Source organism: Cetorhinus maximus, chromosome 16 (assembly GCF_964194155.1).
Source record: "Cetorhinus maximus chromosome 16, sCetMax3.hap1.1, whole genome shotgun sequence".
In the NCBI taxonomy this organism is placed as follows: domain Eukaryota; kingdom Metazoa; phylum Chordata; class Chondrichthyes; order Lamniformes; family Cetorhinidae; genus Cetorhinus; species Cetorhinus maximus.
In genome coordinates, this window is record NC_135894.1 from 45,895,727 (window position 1) to 45,912,310 (window position 16,584).

Sequence of the window (16,584 nt, forward strand, 5' to 3'; positions counted from 1 at the left end):
AATTTATGGGTGGTCTGCTGCATCCTGCACAACCTCCCCATCCTGAGGGCTCAGCCCTTGCCACCAGGTATACAATGAGCAGCTGAAGAGGAGGAAGAGGAGGGAAGGTGGAGGAACCAGCATAGTCCCTTTTCAACTGGCCTGTCTGTGATGGACTCATCTGAATATGGTAGCAGTGAGCACAACTCCAATTCCCCATTCAGCAACAGTCCCACACCTTACCTTCCCTCTGATACTGACCATCATAGCAACACCTCAGCAATCCTAGAAATATGTTGGAGGAGAAATTGCTGGACTGCTGTGAGATCTTGTTTCTCCCTTTCAATGCTGGTAACCATTGCCTAGGAGTGTGAGAGTGAGCGCTGGTGCTTCATCTCTGCCACTGTCTTCCTGCTTTTCCACCTAATTCCTGTACTGCCTGACAAGGATTGTGGAGGTGCTGCCTTAGGGGCGTGGCAGTGGCATATAGAGCATAAACCTGATATTCTATCTCAGGATGATAGCATTGGTCCTGCTGCCACTGCCACTCTGCCAATGAGCTTGCTGTTGCCTGTTAGCCAGCTGGACTGCTGCTGCCTATGCTAAGGTGGTGCAGTCCAAAACTGGGTCTTCTAGGGCAAGAGCTACTTGAGGCTGTCCTACATGAAGATCTTCAGTCTCCCCCACTGAACATCAGCAATTTTCCACAAGCCATGACAAAGCTGCTCAGGTAGCACTGTGTAAGAAGCACTAAGACAGGTGGTAACTCTTGGGTATCTGAATGGAGAAAGTCGCAAGGGTAGAGTTCTGGTGAGCGGAGGGTGAAATAAAGGGGTACATGCTTACACCATCTACAGCTTGTAAATAAGGAGAGGTTGTGGAATGCAAAGGAGGCAGGATGAGAGAAAGAAGATGCAAGCGAAGGGAGTGTGGTAAATTGAGCGGGCTGTGAGGCTAATGGTGCAGTTGGTGGGACATAGCATTTGAAGATGCATTCACTGATCTTGACCATTCATGTGATGCCATTGAATTTCTTGTGGAACTACATCCAGGTCCTCATGGCTTGATGCCATTGACTGCAATGGCTATCTGTTCCCATAGCCTTGGCAGTGTCCGTCTGGAGGGCCTCTGGTACCTGGTGGATGGAAAACTTCTCTCCTCCTGCCCAACTCCTGCATGAAGGCATAGAGTGCTGTGTCAGCAAACCGTGGAGTGCACTCTCTCTCTCATGTTGCACAATATTCACTCTTCTTTCAGGCTTCCCCAACCACTTGCAGCATGTGCTCCAATCAAAATGAATGTCCCTTTAAGTGGTGCAAGCTGGTTTTAAGTTGTGCTGCTAGCTTTAACCCATGCTCTTCTCTCATAATTTGCACCCCTTTGCTCAGGTGTGCAGCCACTCAACAATGTGCTTGGTACCGGGTGCATGCTGCAATCATGTAAATGAGCAGGCAGCATGAAGTTTGCATGCCTCCTGCATCAGATGCAATGGGCGTGCATCACGATCCCTGCATCCATCTTCTTACTGAGTTTTGTATCCTTTGACTTTTTAAGAATCCCAAATTACGTGCAACTACGTTCTAAGGTTACAAAATATCCACATACAAACTTTTAATTTTCAAGATTAATTCATCCTATGTGAAGCCATTTGTGTTAATTTTGAGAGATGTGATGAGGTTCTATATAAATGTAAGTTCTTTCTTATAAGTGCAGTGTTGTGTTATGGTTGTATTTATATAGTAAATCAACCAACTTTCCCATATTCAGCAGAAGTCTTCTACCCAAACATTTCCATTTCCCTTATATCTGGACAGTATTTCCTTTGCTGAAGAAATTGTTGTAGGTGGAGCTATCCTAGCATTCATAGCAATGCTGTAAACACTAGATTAAAATGAAAGGTCTCTTTATTTTAAGGGCGACTTCAATAGTGTTCCACATGCTGGAATTGTAATTCTTTGTTTTCCACTGTGGAAAACAACAAAATAAAACATTTACAAACGTCACAGACAGATGAGATGTAGAGACAACACAAAATAAATAAAAGGAAGGTAGTGAAAAAACACAGAAGGAGACAGAGAATCTAATAAAAAGTCAGCATGGATTTCAAAAGGATGGTTAAATTTAACCAACCTTATTGAATTCTTTGAAGAGGGAAGGGAAATAAGAGACAGCAACGCAATGGATGTGGTATGCATAGACTTTCAGAAGGGCTTTAGTAAGATTACAAACACAGGGATTTAAATGTTAAATGTATATAGAACTCGATTTGAGCATACCTAGAGTACTGTATGTAGTTCTGGATTCCCCAGGATATTGAAGCACTGGAGAAAGTGCAGAAAAGATTTACAAGGATATATATTATCAGAATTGGAAGGTTGTAACTCTCACTGAAGATTGAGTAAACTGGAGCTCTTTCCTTTGGAAAAGAGAGGACTAGGAGGACCTCAATCTGATTGAGGTCTTTCAAATTGTGAAATATGATAGAGAGGATGTGGAGATTATTTCCACTTGTGGGTGAGTCCATGATAAAGGGGTATGAATATAAGATCATTACTAATGTAAATAATTTAGGAGAATTTCTTTACACATAGACTGTTGAGGATGTGGTAGGTTGAAGCTGATGGTTTTATAGATTTAAGGCTTGAGGGAGTAGCGAATAGAAGTATAGGGAGGAAGGGTGGAATTAGAGCAGGAGGATATTTGTGTGGAACATAGATGCTAACATAGATCAGTTTGGCTGAATACTTCTATCCTGGAGATACGAATTCATTAGTATATGTCGACTATCTCCCGTGGCACATGTTGGAACAGCTTATATTGTGCTTGTTTTTTTGACTTGAGTGGGCGCTTCAAGTTAATGGCTCAGGATTGAATATCTCAGCAAGGATCTCGCTAATATTGCCATTTCTCCTTAAAAGATTTATTTAATCTCGCAGCAGGAAACCCTAAATAAATTATAAATAGCTATTTCAGAAATGAAATTAGACTCTTTCTGCAGTGTGGGAACGAGGAATTAATTTGCTTACTAGTCATTCCGAAAAGCTTCACTTGCTGGCAATATCCTTTTAACCTGCGAAAATATTTGAGGTCATCAGATTAAAAAAACTCAGGAATTCAGAATTGGGAGAAATCCCACTTTATAATATTTACAACAATACATTATGTATTCCTTCTAATTTGCGGATTTGTGTTAGTAATAATTCACAGAAGTTCACCCGGCCTTGTAAGGAGAAAAGAGACCTCTAACACTGAGGAATACTTTCTACACTAGCACATTTCCTTTCCCCTACATATGTATTTCCACCGTTTACTGATCTTCAAAACCATGTTGCCTCTTGAAAAAAGTTTTTTTTTAAGAGCGTGTTCTGGTATTAGACAAGTTGCTTTGCGTAGACGCATCGGAGCATACATCAAACCGTCTCAAGTAACATTATCTACCGTTTACTGCTGTTCGAAACTGACAGATGAGAGGAAATGACGCTCTTATCTTAATTCAACATATAACTCTCCACTCCGGACACGTCTATGACTTCCGTCTAATGCATGCTAGTGCAGTGTTTCTAGCTGCTGCTGCTTCAGTTTGTGAGGGACAGTGTTCAGCAGCAGCCCCTGTGACAGATCCGAGCAATATGGGAAATTGTTGCAAGAAAACAGAGAAGTGAGTACAAGAAGTGCAATGTTAGCCAACAAAGAGTAAAAGACTCACAACTCAATAGACTACAGCCTTGGTCAGATGTCTTATTTATACCTTTAAAATGAAATTTTGATCGAGACCGTTTTTTTTTTGTTAGACTTGAACCCAGTGTGGGAAACGACAGTGCGGCACCACAGTAGATACCATGCAGTTCACTTGGTTTTAGAAAGAAAGTCTCTTTGAACGGCGCATAACCGACCCATAAAATGCGGGCAAAATTAATATGCTGAAAAGTTAGGAGTTGCTTTGAAAAGGTGGGGCCTTTACTGACAGAGAGGGAGACAGTTGGGACTCCAGCTAGCATCCTGCCAACACTATTCCCCTATTTATCATGTTTCTTGATGCCGCTCCAACTAAAGGCTGTTGGAGGTTGAAAACATGTGATTCATGCAGCTCAAAGTGAGGGAATGTGGCTCTCTGCATTTAGTTGTAAGTGAAAACAGGCATTTCGAGTAATGTATGTAAATGTGAATCTCAGATACCATTGGGCGTTAGGCTGGATTCCTTAGATTGTCATTGCCAGGAGTACTGTACATCTGGCTTCAATTACACCCCTCAGTATAAATGCGCTTTAAACTTTACCTATTTTTACACAGATTGGTTAGCACAGCATTACCATTTTTATTGATCATCTTCTAATTATGAATGGCAGAAAAAAATGCAATAAAAATAATTTAATGGATGCCCAAAATTTCTTTGGAGTGCAATATTGAGGGTTACGCCAGGCTTATACCCAAACTTGCAGTCAGTAGGAGGGTGCACTATATGATTGGGGCAGGTGAGCACCAGCACCATTTTAGACACATCTCTGACACCTGCTTACTCCATGCCCTTGGATTCTAGGCTGCCAAGGGCAACTCTCTTGTGGCACGGGTGTGATTTGCCCACTGAGCATGCAGGGTCCTGTAAGGCTCCAGGTTGCATGTCTGTCTTGGGCCCTGCGGGGGCTGGAATATCTGACCTAACTAAGCTTACCAGCTGTCTGTACTGTGCCAACACTCTACCCCCAGCCTGTCATTTTCCTTGTAAGGTCAGAAGTTCTGGACCTTTCATGTCTAAAAGAAAACCCCTAGACAAGGGGGAAACCTGGGTCCTTGGCATTTCCCTGGTTCTGCTTTTTTTTTGAAAAATATACTTCATAAAATATCTGGAAGAACATTACAAAACATTTCTAAATGACCATCATAAAAAGTATAGTCATTTTCAACTCCTACACACGGATCACGAGGTGAATTTTACAGTCATTTCAATATGGTCATTACAGACAGTCAGACAGTGCAATGGGATTGGAGTTATCGACATACATCATGTTGCACTCTGCGTTGCTTCAATACAGTTATGATATATTTAGTATTCACTACATACATTTATTGTGAGTCATACAGCCCGAGGGATCTATACCTTTTCCAGCCCCTCGGTGCACTATGGCAGAATGGTCTTAGACCATTCCCTGGTTCTGCTAGTCTCCTGCCAGAGTTACAGTGGGAGCATGTCAACATAACTACCGAGTAACTTCAGGGCCAGTCATTTAAAGTATTCTAACAATTTGTTTGTTATGGATAAATATAAGTTTTAGGAACACTCAGGGAATAATATCTGAAAGTTTGTTTTATATATTTAACCTCCATATCCTCCAGTTCTTTAAGGCAATAGAAGGAAAAACACACACTTATTTTAGACAATGAGCAACTATGCAAATTTCAGGCTAATGAAGTGAGTGTCTCATGAAAGCACACCAATTCTTTTAGTCCCAAACCACCAAGTTTGATGAAAGTGTTGTATGGCACACACTGTGTATTCTCCAGCCTGCTTACCTTATTTTAAATTAGTTCATAAAATTAAAATTAGCTTGATCATCAAGAAGCATCTGATGACTTGGGAGAATAGCAAAGAGAATAAATTATAGACCCATATTATATCTAGTGTGAATTTAAGAATATGAAATTAATTCTAGGGGAAACTGATGCACAAGATGTGCTATGTTTGACAAATTTGTTCAGAACTAATGTTGCATTCCAATAACAATATAACTAAATTACGTTTTTGAAACTGATTTGAAGAGTACAATGTCAAAATGTCCTTTAATTTTGTGCATTTTTCTAATTTTGCTTACAGCGTTCAATATAGGAAATGCAAAGCTAATTGTTTTTCCATATGTCACCAGAAGAAAATATTCATCAGACAAAATTAAATTGTATTTCTTGAAAACTGAAAAAAATCTTTTGGTGCCTAAGATGTTAGCGGCGATAAGTAGTTGACATACAGTTCTAACCGGTTTAAGCAGGTGGATTCAGTGACCCAAAGTCATTGTCATACTTCCCCTGTATTTTCTTGATGCTTTTCCTGTGTACCTAGTTGGATAGCAGTACACCAGAAAACACATGAAGAAGTAATAAAACTGGTCAAATATTGTGATCCAAACTTAGTATTTAGAAATAATAACTTCTGTTTTACTCGTATTTATTTCTCTTTTTCTGCCTTTGTTTTTCTGGCTCTCTGTTTTTCTTGTTCAGTCTTTGTATCCAGTATGCCTCTCTGCCTTGCTGCCTCAAGCTAACATAATTATATTAATATATTGGTGTGCTGTGAGAGGCTGAACATTAGATTACTCTTCAGTACTGCAACAGAATTTTGCATGGATACAGTTTGATTGCTTTCATCTGTAATATGCCAGGTTCTGCAATTAATCTTTGGTGTCTTATGCTGTCAGAAACTAGAAAAATGAAGCACAAGAGAATAAAATCTCAGTAGTACTGTGCTATAAGATGGTACTAAACAAAGCCAACCCTACAAACAAATGCTCTTGTTTGTATTACTGTCTAATTAGGCTCTGCTCTGGCTATCTGTTCTTCTGATTCCACTGACTACATCTACACATCCTAACTTTTAAAATGGTTGCTGAAAATCTTTAAGAATATTTTCTCGTGGTGCTTTTGCGCTACAGTAACAACTTGCATTTATATAGCATCTTTAACATAGGAAACTGTCCCGAGACACTTCACAGAAGCACAATAAGGTAAAAATTAACATCGAACCAAAGAAGGAAATATTAGGATGGGTGACTAAAAGCTTTGTCAGCATCGGGTGATCAGGTATGACGCTATTAGAAGGTTTCAGTGGCCACTTATAAATCAGTTGGTAAAATTTATAGCTTAAAATCCTATAGATTATCAAGGTTTGCTGTTTTAATGGAGGGGGCCTTACAATAGAATTCCTATTGAATGCAGGCATGTCCGCAGATCTAGAAATGCTATGTATATTTAGGGTGCATTTGCGATATCAACACATGCACTATATGTTGTTTGTGCCATGCTAACAATACGCATATAATGCATGAGCATCTCTGAACACAATTTTGATAGGAAATTCCAGCTGTGTGTGTGGACTGGGAGGTTGTGAATTAAATTACAGGACAGAACTCAGCTTTGAAATAATTGTAAGCAATTTCTGCTATTTTCAGCAACAACATGGTTTTTGGATTGGGCAATAGTGATAAGTTTGAGCCTAACAATGTGTCTAAGATATGCTGCAGTAGAGTTGCATTATATGATAGCGATGAATACCTTTTTAGTCTTTTTCTTTTTATTCCCATGGTTTTTTAGGGATGTTCAAATGTATATCGATTTTCTCCAGATTTACCTTGATTTCTGGGCTCAGTTTCTCCCACCTTAATGTTTCCCTGTTTCTGATGCCACAAATGGGACCCAAAAAAGTTTTTAAAATTGGCAGTGAATGCTGACTTTATTGATTCTTAATCATTCTACATCATCTTGAAAGTCTGCTTTAGTTGATAGAAATAGATTAAACGCTTTGAGAACATAAGAACACAAGAAATAGGAGCAGGAGTAGGCCATTCAGTCCTTTGAGGCCTTGCTATAAGATCATGTGTACCACTAAGAGGGAAGTTCCACAATAAGGTGAATCAAGATTCTAGCCAATGTTGTAAGCCTAAGTAATACTGTCATCAAATATCCCAATGTTGACTTAAAAGCTATCTATATTCTTCACAGTTACTTTCTGTTGTCACTACTTTTAAGGTTCTGGATTCAGTGTTCAGACACTATCGCCGGAAATTTTAGTTTCACAGCTGCATCCACTTATGTATTGGGGGAAAAAAAAGGCTGAGTTACATATCCAAATGTAGCACAGTGAGATCTGCATTTTCCATTAAAATGGTTGGTTTTGAATCTCTTTGAAAACTGCTTCTTTCTTCACCCACATCTTGAATTGGACTGCTTTGCGTTGGGCTGATCCACTGACAGTAACATTGGCTTCAGAGGCATGCTGTCAACGTGGAAATAATCATTTGGCAATTTGGATGTTATTTGCATGCAAAAACAAGATACGTTGATATAAATAATACAACTGCATTGGAACACATGATCGTGTTTCATGCCAATGTTGAAAATATTTTATTTCCTTTCCACCCTCTCGCAAAAGGAAACACAGTGGTCAAAGATTTCCATGAAGGCAGTAGTGTCTAAAACCATTTTAAAGAAAGTCCAGATCTTACATGGAAATACATAGTTGCCGTTAGAACTCAAATGCAACACACAAATATCGTGCAAATGCAGTGACTCCCAATTGACTAATAAGTGTATCATGTTACGACCAAAGGAGGACGAGTGCAAGGACTCCTTTTTTCCCATTCCTCAGTTGATTGTAACAGGGTATTTTGAAATTTATAAGGATGAATGTGTAAATTCAGTATATGTACTTAACTAGTTATGTGCTGTTTGCAAAGAACTCAGTCTGACAGGTTTTCATGAGTTTAAACGAGTAAGAGATCATTTTTTATTGTTAAAAACTCACCCGGATAAAGATATTAAAATATTAGAAAAAGGGAAAAGTGTCCTGACCATCGCAACAAACACACACACGCACACATGCAAAATACAAGTTACAAAGTAGCAGAGGTTAACTTTTGGCCAAATTAACGATAAAAAGAAAATATATAAAGAGTTTACTGATTATGAATCCCTCTCTGTTGTTTGTAGCTGAGGCAGCTCTTAAAGCTGTAGTCCTTGTTTTTTTTCTGGAAACTCTATATTGATTTTGAAGTCTTCTTTAGAATATCTCTGTGTGCTGTCCACAGCACGATATAAGCAGGCAGGGTTCACTTTAGTTGAGAGATAGAGAGACAAGCAACCTTTTTGCAGCCTTTCAGCGTTACTTCTCCAGACTGCCCCAAAGCCGGCAGGGTTTTGTAATAAAAAACAAAAACAGAATTACCTGGAAAAACTCAGCAGGTCTGGCAGCATCAGCGGAGAAGAAAAGAGTTGACGTTTCGAGTCCTCATGACCCAACGTCAACTCTTTTCTTCTCCGCCGATGCTGCCAGACCTGCTGAGTTTTTCCAGGTGATTCTGTTTTTGTTTTGGATTTCCAGCATCCGCAGTAGTTTTTTGTTTTTATTTTTGTAATAAAAGACTTTCCAAAATCAAAGAGTTTCAGTGATGCAATGATTGGCCATTGATACATGATGGAAAACAATTGATATTCTGTTGATATTTATGAATGAGTTTTTACCTCCTATGGTTAAAATCATCAACAAACAATAGAGGCAGAAAAGGGTTCCTAGCGCTTTCCTTGTGCATAATCAGTTTTTTGACTTCTCCTTTGTTACTTGTTACTTTGTAACCTGGAGTCAGGAAGTCTGAGGCCTTATTGCCCTTGCTGTTTAGGGGTACATTCTGACAAAAGCAGGTGCAACATTCAACAAAAAAAGCAAAAACATGCACACCCATCTCACGTTTAACCTTATTGTTATGGCTATACTCTGTTTTAGGTTTGGTACCCAGATAATTCTAAACTGCGGTGAGAATCTGGAGAACATGCTGTCATGTAGCTTTTTTCCTTTCGGGTGGTATTTACAAACAAAACATATATTGATTGGAAATGATTAGTTCTGCATCAGGATTCTGAGCTTTCTTTGTTCAGTTGGAGTCAGACATAAAGGATAATATTATGTCAGAACCCCTGTGCCTGTTCCCTTCTTTATTTTCAGATTAGGTATTATCTAAAGGGTCTTGTTTTTTTATACATTGCTATTAACTCGCAGGTTGCTGGTCACTCGTCGGGGCAGGGAGATTCTGTAACTCCAATTGATGCTGCCCAGAGGCTGTTTAACAGAATTGCTCTTGCTATGCAAATTCTGCTAGCCTGGTCTGCTCTGATCTGCTTTAACTCTCCCCGGACCGCCTCTATAACCCATGGATTTAATTGCTCAAACCTGGCATTTTTACAAATCTGATTTCTAGGAAGTCAGTAGGTTGTAATTTGATTTTAAGCCCCGGTACACTGTCTGGACTTGCTTCCTGCACCTCACTTGGACTGGACTTAGCATCTGCATTGCTGGGTTTGTTGGGGTTTAAAATTTGAGCTCGTTCACTTGATTTACCAGTGGGTAACTCCTCTTGGATTTCCCTGTTATACCTCTTGTGGTTTCCGCAAGTTGTGTCCATTTTGGGGTATGTTTGCCTCCCTTTCTCTTTTTTCTTGGGAAAGGGTTTTCTCTTAATCTGCTCCATGTCCTCTGCAACTTTACTGCCCACAGGTGTCTATTCAGCTCCTGCTGTACCCTACCATGGCTCATCAACTAAATGGGGCGTCTCCCTCAAGGTCACCTTGCTTGCTTGGGAACTTCTCTGGTCCTCATTTAAATTTGAAATGAAAGTGTCTGCCAACCCAATGTCTGGGTCACTCCCTTCATCTTTTTTAAACTCCATGTGTCCCTCCTTGACCTCTTTTAACACTACTAGCCTAGCTTCGACCTTTTAACTTCCTTGGTTTCTATCTTTGCCTTTCCTAACACTGTTGGCCTGATTGCTGCCTTCTTTAGCTCAACAGGTTCACTTTTATTTCTTTCTAATACTACTGGCTTAGTGCTGGTCTCTGTTGACTCAAGTGGCTTTTCCTTACCCTCTTCAACCCTCACAGGTTCTATTGCCTCTTGCAGGGCCTCTTGACCTTGTTCAGCTTTCTGCACCCCTGCAGAACTCTGCTGGCTTCTTCTGGCTTTTTCAGCCTTTTACAACCATGTGAGGAGCTGTAAAAATGCCTCCCCTATTCTACTATTCTAGATCTGACCGTAACAGGGTTTTTTGTGAATATAGTGGGGATGTGCATTGCCAATACTGCAGGAGTCCCAATATGTATGCTTTCAGATTATAAAGAATTAGTCAGACAGGTCTTCCGAGTTTAAACAAAGAACAAGATAAGTTTATTGAAACTACTTCCTGAATTAAGGAAAGAACTAGATAAATCGCAACCATCATTCATAGGTCACACACATTTCCTGGGCCCAAACACACACCAATACAGATAATAGAATAAGAGATTAAAGATTTTATACAGTGCATGAAGAAGATAAAATAAAGGAACATAAGGTTAACTGTCTTTTGGCTGGTCCTGAGGTGGTGATTTCACATTATGGCTGTTTTGTTCAGTTATCTTCCTCAGTGTAATTGCTTGGTGGAGATTTCTTTGCAGCCTTTCAGTACAGCATTCTGATCTTTCATCTCTCATCTCTCTGGGGAGAATTTTCTCCCCGTTGAGGGGGGGGGGGGGGGGGGGGGGGGGGGGGGGGGGGGTGGGGGGCGGGTGGGGCTGGGTGGGAGCGGGCGCGGCCAATTAAGGTCCGCCCAGCATGACGCGCGTCCAGAAGCGCTGAGCGCTGCCTGTGCGGGCGGGGGGGTTGCCTGAGTCGGGGAGTGTGCTTGTTCGCGCATGTGCGTGAAGGAGCGCAGATTAGTTTAAGTTCCGAAAATTTTAATAAAGAAAAAAATTTAAGACATGTCCCCTTATGTGAAAATGTCACACGAGCTGGGACATGTTTGTGATTGTTATTAAAATTTTTTGTAAAACTTTAAATATCTTCATGGAACCTCATTCCGCCCATGGATGAGGTTCCATGATAAATGCGAAGGCCGCCTGGGCTCTTCGCCTGCCCGCCAGCCTTAAGGATGGATGGGCAGCTCAGTTTATTGTTTTAATTGATATTTAAGTGGCCATAATAGGCCTTTGACAGTTTGGCGGGCGCGCAGCCGACTCGGGTGCGTGCCTGCCGAACTAAAAATCTGAATGACGTGCGGTGATGTCGGGAGGCCTGCCCAAGGTCACCACACGTCATTGTACGTGTTGGTGAGTGGGCCCTGCCCCCGCTTGCCGACCCGAAAATTCTGCCCTCTGGCTTGGTAAACAGTTCTTAAATCCTGCAGGCTGTCTATTCCAGAGGAATTTGATTAGCCCATGTCTACGGCTAGGTAATTGCATTTTAATGTCTCATCTCAGAAAATTTTGATAAGTTTCAGGGTGGTGCATAAGCCAACAAGAAATGAGGTCTTTCACATTCCCCAAAGGATTTGGGTATCTGTTCCTTTTCATCCCACTTGGTGGGAAGCAAGTTTGAATATTGTAGCTGGCTGGCAACCCTCAATTGTCTTAAAATGACTACAGTCTATAGCTTTTTAAAAGCTAGCCAGAAAAAGAAGAATTAGTAAATGTATCTTTTTTCAAAAAAATGCATCCTGGTAACAAGCCTCTCTGGACTGTCCTTGACTTTTTGGGGATATTACCCTCCAGCCTGCCAGTACATTTTCCAGCAAAATGTCAACTCCTTGCAAGGGTAAGCTTGAGGGCAGAATTTTCCGTGCCCACTAGCAGCAGGCATGATAGGTGTCGTGCGTGGACAATATGGCACGATTTATTTCATGATGGTGGGAAGGCTCAACCTGCCTACGGTGGGCCGTGTTTCCCGCCAATGGTCATCGGGGAGCTCATTGTAATACATCCGCGTATCATTAAAAGACCATCCCGCCAGGCTCTTGGACCGCCGCCAGATCGTCCGTCCACATCGGCGGGAAAGCACATTGATGTGTTTCACAACAGCACACAAGCGACGTGCACTTGGCGGTCTGCACTTTGGGGGAACTGGAGGTGAGTGAACAGCATCGTTCTGCAGAGCTCGCCAGGGTCGCCTGTTGCTTTGCAGGCTTCAGGGGCGCCGGGGTGAAGTGCTGCCCTACCACAGAGGCGACTGTTGTCAGTGGGGGGCAACTGCTGCCATGGCATTGGATCCCACTCACAAGAAATTGAGGTGGGGGTCAGGGTAGGTGAGGGAAGTGGCCACGCAGTAGGGATACATAATAAACTGGCTATTCCTCTGCAACTAAGACAAATCAGGTGCAGCCACAGTGATATGATTGGGTTCGGGCTCCTAGACTGCCTGCCTACGCAACCAATGTGAAGGCACCAAAGTGCCGCCAAGCACTCCAGACCTTACCCCACCCCCCCCACAATCCCCCATGCCCCCTGGCACAGACTGCGAGTCTGCGACCAGTTGGACTGCACACGTTGTACAATCTCCTCGCCAATGCTGGTCACGTAGCAGTCAATGCTGGAGGCGCTCATAGCCCCTTGCAATCTCACCATCCTGGTTTGGACCAGTGTCCCCCAGGTTGACAGGGCAGCCATGCAGCGCACTCATCTCTGGCCATCCGAAGAGTGACCAGCGCTCACCGGGAAGCATTAAGGGGCGGTCACACAGGGCCAGGAAAGGTGCTAAGTATACCCATGATAACCACGTCTCTCTCTCTCTCTTTCATGCTGCAGGAGGACCACATCAGGATCATGGATCCTGGCGACCTAGCTGTATGCCTGATGGCCTAAGAGAATAAAGAAGATGGAGGAGAGAGTGACTGAGGCACCTGGCCGCACAAAGGCAAGAGCAGCATCCTCATGAAGGGGCAGCAGGGGCTCCCGCACACACTGTCCAGGGGCGACAGCAAGCCGTGGCTGGTCGGCGCCTAGCGACACACAGGGTCTATAGACGCCGCCTGTAATTCCTGCAGATGACCGAGAACTAGTGTCGCCGATGACTGCGCATGTCTAGGGAACTGGTCACTCACATCTGCCACTTACTGCAGGACTTGGCGCCAATGGGGACATGGATGGCACCCACTGCCAGTGGCTGTGAAAGTGACCACGGCGCTCAATTTCTATGCCAGTGGCTCCTTTCAGGGCTCCACAGGTGACCTCTGTGGGATATCACAATCCGCCACCCACAAATGCATCCATGAGGTCATGGATGACATCTTCTCCATGGCACACAACTTTATACATTTCGCCCTCGACCAGGAGAGCCAAGATGCAAGAGCGATTGGATTCTCCCGGATCTCGGAGTTCCCACAGGTGCAGGGTCCGATTGACTGCACCCATGTGACACTCAGGTCTCAGCTGCTACAGTCGGTGAACTACATCAACTGCAAGGGATTCCACTCACTGAATGTGCAGCTGGTATGTGACCACAAGAAACACATCCAGCAGGTGTGCGCGCAGTTTTCAGGGAGTGTGCACAACGCCTACATCCTCAGTCAGTCACAGATCCCTGGAGTCTTCCAGGGTCCACAGAAGCTGCAGGGATGACTCCTCAGGGACAAGGCTACCCACAGAGGCCGTGGCTGATGTCACCCGTACGGCGGCCTCTGACTGCAGCAGAGTGACAGTATAATGAGGCTCATGCTGCAGCTCGCAACTTGGTGGAGCAGATCATCAGGATGCTGAAGATGGGGTTCCAGTGCCTGGACCATTCTGGTGGAGCCCTGCAATACAGTCCACAGAGGGTGTCATGCATCGTCGTGGTCTGCTGTGCCCTTTATAACCAGGTGATCCAATGGGGAGATGAGCTAGCTGAGGAGGAGATGGAGGAGCTGCACATTTCCTCTGATGAAGAGGATGCCGACGGGGATGAGAGTAAAGAGGTCCCTGGAGGTGACGATGATTGATGAGGACCTTTCACTAGCTAGACGAGGCTGGTGTGCTTGGGAGGATCTCATAGCTGCTAGATTTGTGGAGGTTAATGACGACATGCAGTGAGGTGTCCTCACAGATCCTCACATCGCATGTGTGAATGTTTGATTCCAGTCTGTCTTATGGCAGCACGGATACCCTCTGTGAGAATGCTCCTGTCATGGAGATGCAATGGAGGTTCTAATAGTCACTTGATTGCAGGAGAATGATGACAACATGCAGTGAGGACACTCCATAAATCTTCACATATCCTCTGAGAAGGTCTAGCTCCTGTCTGGCTGAGGGTAGCTTGCTTGCGCTCTGTGATCAGGGTCATATCATAGAGACGCAGCCATGAAACTTCAGAAGCATCTGATGCTTTGTCTGCCTTCAGCACCTCAGCCCTTCAGGAGCTGGAGCACAGCATCAGTGGCCACAGATGCTGAAGAGATGGGGGTCACCCCCTCCTTAAAGGTGCTGAGAGCACACAGAGAGAATGAGAGAACTCTGTAGCTCCTGCCCACTACATTCTGGCAGCAATGACAAGCACCGCCAAGGTGCAGGCATCAGTAATGTTTCCAGGGACTGTGAAGCTGGACAATCACTTTAGTTTGAAGGCTGCACAGAGCACAGGGAAGAGGCCCTGGACTGAGACACCTGCCTTTATCTTGTGCAGAAAGGTTTCACATCTGAGTGACAAGAACACTGCTCATCAGGACAAGGAGCTATAGGTAGGGAGACATTCTTGGGAATTTATTGACAATAGTGAACAGTATGTACAAGTGATTAAAACCCATGCCCAGGCTGTGCAACTAATTCTCCTTAACTGTCCTAACCCTGCCGCTACGTCTTGTTGCTCCCCGGGCATCCACAGCGGAGGTGGAGGCAGTCTGCTGACTGTGATGCCCTGTCTGTGATGACTTTGGTGGGTGTCCTTTGGAGGACTGAGACTTGGAGGGCCCTGGCCTGCTTTCGGGGTCCTGCTGTGTGGCAGTGGCACCTCCCTCGGCCTGTGGAGCTGGAGCTGCTGAGGTCACAGGTAGAGGGGAGTTTGATTGGCTGGACACTGTCGGAGTCACTTGGATGGATGGCCCCAGGGTGTGCACCTGCTGATCCTCCTCCCTGTGGGTGCCTGGGAGCCCCAGGCTGACTCCTTGAGGAACAGGGGTAGCTGGAGTGAAATTGAGCTGTCCAGCATCCGTCTCGCATACACGCTGTTGGAGGCCAACTATGGCATCAGCGATGGAATTGAGCCCGTGCAGCAGTGCAGGAGTGACGTCCTGGACCAAGGTCTCCATGGGACCCGACATCCTACCAATGTTGACCTTGGTGCATTGGCATACCGGCTCTATCACCTCAGCCTGAAGGCAGAAGACTCCTCCATCATGCCTTGTGATCTGAAGAGTGCAGTGGACATCCCCTCATGATGTTCTCGAGCTTGCCTTTGAAGCTCCAGTAACTGTGACATAACCGAGTCCAGAGACTTGTCATCTGACTCAGACTCAGCAACGTTCTGGCCTCCAGCAGTCCTCCGAGTGCCGAGGACCTGGGAAGTCCCTGCCTCCGCTGGCTGTGGATCAGACAGTGTGATATGCTCACCAGATTGTGATCCCGGGGCTACTGTAAAGCTAGGTCCCACCGAGGTGTGTGTCTCTGTGCTGGTGGAGGGTGTGGGTGAGCGCTGTGACGGGACTTCAGAGAGGGTGCTTCCAGATTCCTCTCCAGAGGTTTCTTTGGGGCTTGATTGGAGGCTCTGGGTCATGGACTCTTGCCGGCTGTTTGGCAGATGTGCCTGCGAAAGCAAGGAGAGATAATTAGTGCATGGCAGTGGCCTGTGAAAGAGGACACATCACTCACAGCGTGGTTGTCTGATGGATGTTGCACTGCTGGATCCTCACTTGGTAGAGCAGCGCTGACCTCACCCTCAACATAGGACCGGTCTAGATTGTGGCCGGCCAGCTGGATGGCTCTAATTTCAAAGTCTATGAGGACTTTGATTTCGGGCATTCTGCCACTGGTCTGCAACCTCATGCTCTTGTTGTGTGCCAGCTTGTCCTGCATGGATAGAGATGGAGAAAGTGTAAGCAGGACGCCTGCCAGGCCAGATGATAAATATGCCTGGCC

The 16,584-nt window shown here is 44.2% G+C and overlaps 1 protein-coding gene across 1 annotated transcript in view; it reads left to right on the forward strand.

Moving 5' to 3' along the window:
* The first annotated feature begins 3,509 nt into the window (after positions 1-3,509).
* Positions 3,510-16,584, forward strand: part of LOC144691581 (uncharacterized) — a 63,730-nt gene continuing 50,655 nt past the window's right edge. The window contains exon 1 of the mRNA XM_078559794.1: positions 3,510-3,637. Coding sequence (XP_078415920.1) covers positions 3,519-3,637 — 119 coding nt within the window. The 5' untranslated portion in view covers positions 3,510-3,518. The remainder of the gene's footprint in view (positions 3,638-16,584) is intronic.